At 43.7% G+C, this 7,550-nt stretch overlaps 1 protein-coding gene across 1 annotated transcript in view; it reads right to left on the bottom strand.

Annotated features, from left to right (window-relative positions):
- FAM84A (family with sequence similarity 84, member A) overlaps window positions 1–4,316 on the bottom strand; it is a 7,550-nt gene extending 3,234 nt beyond the window's left edge. The window contains exon 1 of the mRNA XM_010001712.1: window positions 4,233–4,316. Coding sequence (XP_010000014.1) covers window positions 4,233–4,316 — 84 coding nt within the window. The remainder of the gene's footprint in view (window positions 1–4,232) is intronic.
- Between the last annotated feature and the right edge of the window lie 3,234 nt (window positions 4,317–7,550).

The following is a 7,550-nucleotide window of genomic DNA, read 5'->3' on the forward strand; positions in this document are numbered from 1 at the left end:
CAGCCCCGGGTCTCTGACACACCGGCGGGGTGTCCCGAGGGCTGGGGGGGGTCAGAGAGCCTGCCCAGCCACCCTGTGCTGGACAGAATGAGAACAGAGAGGATTATTGATATCTGTGTCTATTTCTATACCTATATCTATTTCTTTATATCTATCTATCTATCTCTTTATATATATATCGATTTCTATATCTATACCTGTATATCTATATCTATATATCTATATCTATCTATATCTGATCTATATGTATCTTTATATCTATATCTGTATAACTGTATGTACATCTATCTATCTATATCTATGTCTATATGTCTGTATCTGTATCTATATCTGTATCTCTATATCATCTATCTATCTGTCTGTCTCTCTGTCTGTCTGTCTGTCCATCCATCCATCCACCCATCCATCCATCCACCCATCCACCCATCCACCCATCCACCCCTCCATCCATCCATCCATCCATCCATCCATCCATCCATCCATCCACCCACCCACCCATCCATCCATCATATCATACAGGTACATAACTACACAGACGCATACACAAGACACTTCCATTAACAGCAACCACTCAGGCCCCAGCTGGAGGGTGCCCCGTGCCCAAGGGGGCTGTGTCCTGCCAGGCTGGAGGTGGGATGCCCCTTGCCCAGCTGCAGGAACCTCAGGCTGTACCTGATCCTCTGGGTTTCCCCTCTAGGCAGGCGAGACCGGCGCTTCCCAGGGGCTGTTCTTGCTCCGTTCCAGGCTGCCCTGAGGAGGTGCCCAGCTCCTGTCACCTCGATGGGACAGTGAGATGTTGGCTGGTTGGCACCAGGTCAGATAACTTCCCTGGGTTTGTCTTGCCACCTCTGGAAAGTCCAGGCTGTGGACTGTCCTCTGGTGTGACTAGAAGGGAAGGTGAGCCTGCGTGGCAGTGGCAGCCCGTTCCTTCCTGGAATGTGTTCCACCTCAAACCTGCCATCTTCAGTCATTAGTATCAACACACACCTTTCCAACCTAATTTTGCACGTTATGGAAATGAAACTGGGGAGTGATGGGTTCTTCTGACCAGCATTTCCCTGGGAGGCAGTGTCAGTGCTGGGACTGTAACCTGCCTCTTCCCAGTCCCTCACCTTGTGCTCTAATCAGGCCAACTTCTGAGAAGTGACAATTTCATTATTTTAAGACACATCACAAAAAAATTCAAATGACATTCTTTGGTTCACATGTGAACCATATTAAAGCACCATTTTTACCTAGAAGTAAATTGACCACTTTCCTTCACACTGGAAATGGGTTTGTCACCCAGACATGAAGCATTTCTCCTTTCAGTGTTGGTGGCTAATATCTCTCTTCACTGCTGGCCTTTATCCACCCTTCAGGTTTAATCAGCTGAGAACAATAATGCCACCTCTCTGTTCTCACGGTAGAGAGACATACATCCTTCAGTAAATATAGTGAATTTCAGTTTTTCAGGCTACAAGTTGTTTAGCAAAGTTCATGTGCATCAAATACTGGGCTTCTTAGACTTAGTGTTTGCTTTGAGTGACCCTTTTCTTTCACCATTCAAATATTTATATGTTCTTTCTAGAACAGCATTATTTTTTTAAATTTATTTATTATTTTTATTTTTTCTCATGGTTTCATAAACAATTGCAAAGGCCTCACATCATAAATGGGAGAGCTTTGTTTAGTGCTCTGACACCCAGGGACTGACAGCAGTTACTTCTCTCTTTGCCAGTCACACTAACCTGTCAGTGGTCCCAGATTTCCCATCTCCCAAACCCAGGGGCTACATCCTGAGACTCACAGTTCAGCTGATGAGTTAAGGATGTAGCAATTCAGGGTCTGTAGAACTAGAAACTTGAATATAAAAGATATTCTAATACATGCATTTGAAAGTTTCACAGGACTAAACCTAAGAGATGGATGTTACTAATCTCTGGAATTGTGGAGATGCTTTTCTAATGATTGTCAGAATCTCTCTTTTATGGCATGACCTTCACCAACTGCAACACTTTACATAAAATTATGAATAAACACTAGAGCAGGTTCAGAGTTAAGGCTGGGAAACAGTGTTTAAATATTTTGGTATTTTCTTTTTTTGTAACTGTTAAAGTGTCCCATTGTTCCAGCAAGCCCAAGCTGAAGGCTGTTTCCTGGCTCCCTTCATCAACACTTTCTGTTTTCTAAACACTTTCCCTTTTTCCCATAGAAAGTCTGCATCTTTTTAGGTGGCACTGGCACAGTTTGCACTTCCCACATCTGCCAATCATCAAGGCTAGGTGGAGTACTTTTTAGATAGTTCCAACAAAGCATTATTTCATCTTTTCCATGCAGAGGAGGGGAGGACAGACAGAATGCTCCAGCAAACTGCAGGGGCAGGAGCAGGGCCTGGGTCTGAGGGAAGCTCTGCACTTCTGACTGAGTGGAAATATCTCCAGCCAGATTTTAACCATTTTCTTTGTGTCTTCCATGCTTTTTCAAGTCTGCTCAATGAGGGTGTCCTGCCTTTTGCTGGAGCACTTCCAACCCCTTACAATCCACGCCTCTCCATGACCTCTATTCAACACACCTCCAACACCCATCTTCTCACTTCAGTTCTCCTGCCTGCACAGTCCAGCCCATCACTGCTCTATCCCCACCCCTCAAGGAGGACATTTTTTTCCTTCAGTTTCTCTTCAGTCTCGATTTCAAAATTATGAAAAATGTCAAGAAGTTGCCTTAAAAAAGACCCAACCAACCAGCAAACAAACCAACCCACAAATTTTTAGGCATAATTATATAAAACTGTGGTTAAAGGACACTAGAGAAGAATATCAGAAATTATGTAAATCAACTGCTTGAAATAAACCTCTCAGTTTGAAGGCTTCTGTTCATAGAATAATAGAATGGTTTGAGTTGGAAGGGACCTTAAAGATCATCCAGTCCCAACCCCCTGCATGGGCAGAGACACCTCCCACCAGCCCAGGCTGCTCCAAGCCCCATCCAACCTGCCCTTCACCACTGCCAGGGATGGGGCAGCCACAGCTTCCCTGGGCAGCCTGGGCCAGGCTCTCCCCACCCTCACAGCAAAGAATTTCTTCCTAATATTCAACAAAAATCTCCCCTCTTTCAGTTTTCATCCATCCCCCTTTGTCCTCTCCCTCCCTGCCCTTGTCCCAAGCCCCTCCCCAGCTTTCCTGGAGCCCCTTCAGGCACTGGAAGGTGCTCTAAGGTCTCCCTGGAGCCTTCTCTTCTCCAGGCTGAACACCCCAACTCTCCCAGCCTGGCTCCAGAGCAGAGCTGCTCCAGCCCTTGGATCATCTTCATGGCCCTTCTCTGGCCCCTCTCCAACAGCTCCATGTCCCTCCTGTGCTGGGGACCCCAGAGCAGGACCCAGCTCTCCAGGTGGGGTCTCAGCAGAGCAGAGTATATTTTACATACTGTATAAAATGGTACCAAACCAGTACACTGTGTCCACAGGAGTGTATTGTCAGGGACTACTGGGGATGCTTGTTTTGTCTCAGCTATTTGAATTATAATGTTCAGCATCTCCTTTAGATGTTTGCCTTCTAGTTGATGACAAGGCTTATTTAGGAGGCAGTGGGGACAGGCTTGGCTGCTCTCAGTGCAGTGACAGGGCAGTGTGACACTGGTCACCTTCCCATTCACCAGTTTCAGCCTCATTAACCAGGGTGATAATCTCCCCTTGCAGCAGGACACAGGAGTTGCCATATTCCTAAACTCAGTCCATTCTTCCCAACCCTAGACATATTTTACTCCTTCTGTAAGTACAAGAGAAGCCTGGTGGCATCATCATCTCTGCTTCTGGCTTCTGGTCTACTCTGAGAGAATGAGCTTACATTTTTTCATTGCTGTTTTTCCTTTTGTGCCTTTTTCCATCCTTGGCACTCACGTTGCATTTATGTTTAATTTAACACAGTGAAAACTCTTAAAAATATGTAACAAAATAGATACCCAGCAGCTAATTTTTAAAACCTTACTTTTAAAATGTTCTTATCATCTTGCCTGGAGCTGAGCTTTGGAGCCTTGGACCCCTGTTGCTAAAAGTGGAGCTGAAACTTCTGTTGATTTGAATGAGTGGAGAACGTTTGTGTGGAAAATGTTAAGAACATGTTTCAATAAACAACCAGAGATAAAAGAAAGGGATAGATGGGAACTTTCCTGGATATTACAAACTTTGTCTGGGTTGTTTCAACCTGTCCATTGCAATTCTGTTAACATTGAATTTCAGGTGCCCCAAAACTCACCTCTGTTTCTGATTCCAACCTGGTCTGCCCAGAGGCACCTAGATATAATGGATCCATACTGTCCCCATAGCAAAGCAAGGCCATCATGCCCACATCTGGGATATTCTGGGTCAGTGTGAGTCCTGCCAGTGCTACAGCAGCAGATGCACTGCATGGCTAAGTGCCAACTGGTCTGGGAGAGTGCTGGGAGATCCTGAGCACTGGGCACCTTCTGCGAGGAGAACCTGGGACCTGGCCCTGTCATTAAGTCTGTGTAGACTTAACTCACCTCCTGAAGGACAGGTGAAGTATGACTTGTAAATACTTCTGACTTAGATTTTCTTTTTCCTGATCAAGGGATACAACCATAAGTAGAACTGTAGTAGAACAGAATTTGAGGAGGGATGGGAAGAAATTATCTTCCTTTTAGAGTCTTTGAAAGACTCTTACATAGACAGGATCCCAGGTGGGGAAGGTTCATCAGGTTTCAGCTGCCAGGGAGCAGCAGGGCAGGGTGCTGGGAGGGGACAGTGTGTAGGGAGCTGGGAATTGCCCTCACCAGCAAGGGCAGCCCCCCAGTGTCCTGGCAAAGGGAGGTGAGCAGGGCTGGGGGACTGAGACCCTACCAGAAGGTCATAGCAGCCACCCAAGGACATCCCAACACAGGCAGCCCAGCCTGGGCATGGGCCAGAGCTTCAGTGCAGGGGCTGAAGCCCCATCCAAGCCCCCTCTAAGCTTTTCTCCCAGACATCTGATCCAAGGTTCACCTTATCAGAGCTAATCTTGAACGCAGGCAGCAAGGGAACAGTTTGTGGATCTTGCTAGTGCACTCATGGCCCTGACAGTAACATCATATTCATGCACTGGAGTATGAAAGAAAAATAGCTGAGGGCCTAGATTTTCATTTAGATGTCTGTCTCTCTCCACTAAATGGGAACTGAATGCATGGGCTTTTTTTTTCTTTCTTTTTTTCTTTTTGGTGGGGGAGGTTAATCTTAAATTACCTACAGTGATTTGCAGAGAAGCCTTTCCCAAGATCACAACAAAATGCTTTGTGAGCTTCTGAAGAGTTACATGTTGAAGAGCATAAAGTTAGATCAATTAGCAGCCAATCTTATTTCTTAATCCTTGTCTTTCCAGGATGATCTCCTTCTCAATATTATTTTGAACATCCTCAAATGCTCTAAGGTGCCACCTTTTTGGCATGAATAGGGACTGAAAAAACAAACCAAACCAACAATAATGACAACACCCTCTAAGCAAACATGACCAGAGTCACATAGGGTAAATTTGCTTATTCATAGCAGAGTATTTATGCTTCTGTGGTTTGGGTCAGGAACATATTCTAAAAGTTCATCCTATTTACATACATCTCATTTTACTTTTTATCTTGGTTAGGGAATCAAATAAAACAGCCTGGCCTTGTGGTGAGCCTAACCAAGTGAGTGCAGGCACAGGGTCCGTTTTGCAGTGGCCTTGTGTGTGAAAGGGTTTGGTAAAGCAACTCTGATCTTAAATTTGATAATTCAGTCATATATTGCTCTGAATAGGCTCATTGAAATAAGTGCATTTTTATTCCAGATCTAGTTGTTGAGGCCTTGTGCAGCCTGGGCTGGTGGGAGGTGTCCCTGCTTGGAACCTGGTGATCTTTAAAGACCCTTCCAACCTTCACCATCCTATGATTCTGTGATTCTATGAGGTCTTTTTTTTGCTCTGTTTTGGTTGGTTTGGGTTGTTTGGTTTTTGTTTGTTTGTTTCCATGTTTTTGTTTGGTTTGTTGTTGTTGTTTTGTTTTGTTTTGTTTCCTTGTTCTTTTGTTCTGTTTCCTTGTTGCTCTTTTGTTCTGTTTTGTTTTCCCAGAGAAAAACCAGTTTCCCATGAATAAGAGGCTTCCAACTGACAGCAAACCTTAACCCCAACTACCTGCTCCTTCAGCTTCTTTTCCAGCTGATCTTGTGATCGTGTGGCTACAGGAGGAGGTTAAATTTACACGACTGTGGTCACAAGAGGCTGAACATGTGCCAGATGAAGAACATCTGTTTTAGAGATGTTGGCACCCCATAGCTGCTGCTCTGAACCTGCAGCTGCCAGAGTATTGGTCCCTTCTGAGCCTATGGCTTGACATGGGTGTCATACAGGTGGTTACATTGCTCATCTGTGAAAGGGAGATGATCGTGTCAGCCTAGTAGGGAAATTCCCACTGTCTCCTCTAGCTCTAGCTGCAAAGAAATGGAAAATAAAACTGACATCACAACTTCTGTACATGAAAATACATCTCCAGAAACCAGTGCAGCTGCACAGGAGTGGTTCTTCCCAGAAATAATCTTGGCAGTGCATGACTCCCTGTTAATGATGTGTTAACTCTGTGCCTATATGACCTAACGAGAAATAGATAATAAACAGATATATGTGCACATTGATTGCCTAATTATTATTATCTTTTCAAGCTGTTTTCCAAGCTCCTGAAAGAGAAAAGCAAAATGGTTTCTCCAGTATAAGACTTTTCTTGCATTTCCCCTTTAAAACTAGAGAGATTGTCCATTATACATATTTTTTAAATTGTAAAGCTGTTGGCAGCCTAAAATTTGCCTGCCTGTATTATAACAGGGTTATTTCCTTGGCTCCTTCCTCCTTCATACATGCTTTGGAATCCTTTATTAAGTCGTTGTTCTGTAACTGCATTCTCTTATAATCCTGCTTGGTTTTAATAATATGGATGATATTTCTTATTTCTGCTGCCCCGAAGGACTCCAATGAAAATTAAATGTTTAAATAAAATGAGCCCCCAATGCTTCTTTCTATTAGGCTAGTTAGTATTTAATAAAATATTTTTATCTGTGAGGCTTTCCATACCTCAACTCCAAATTGACTTTCTAAATATTATAAGCAATGACAAATATCCTTTGACTGAATAGCAGAGAAGAAATTCAATCTGTGTGACAGTTGCTATTCATAAACTGTTCCAGCTTCACTCTCATGGTTTATGATGTTAGCTGAACTCTTTTGACTGACTGACAGAACTAGATTCAAATCATGCCTTGATATACAAAAGTACCTTTTGAAGTTAACCTCTATTTTCCTATTCCAAATACAAAGCCCAATCCTGGAGACTGAAGTAATTCAAACTTCCTATCAATTTTAGGGCCAGGCCAACATCAGCCTTGCCACACTACAGACAGAAACATGCACACAATGTCCTTTGAAGCCAGTGAGATCCCTGTGTGCATTCAAAGAAAGAACACAGCCTCAGATGCTTAGAAGTGACTAATGTGTACAATTAGAATTCATTCCATTTGCTGAGGTGTAGAAGTATTGAATAAAATCATTGAGACCACACTG

The sequence above is a fragment of the Chaetura pelagica genome, unplaced genomic scaffold, assembly GCF_000747805.2.
Source record: "Chaetura pelagica isolate M959 unplaced genomic scaffold, ChaPel_1.0 scaffold237, whole genome shotgun sequence".
NCBI classification, from domain to species: domain Eukaryota; kingdom Metazoa; phylum Chordata; class Aves; order Apodiformes; family Apodidae; genus Chaetura; species Chaetura pelagica.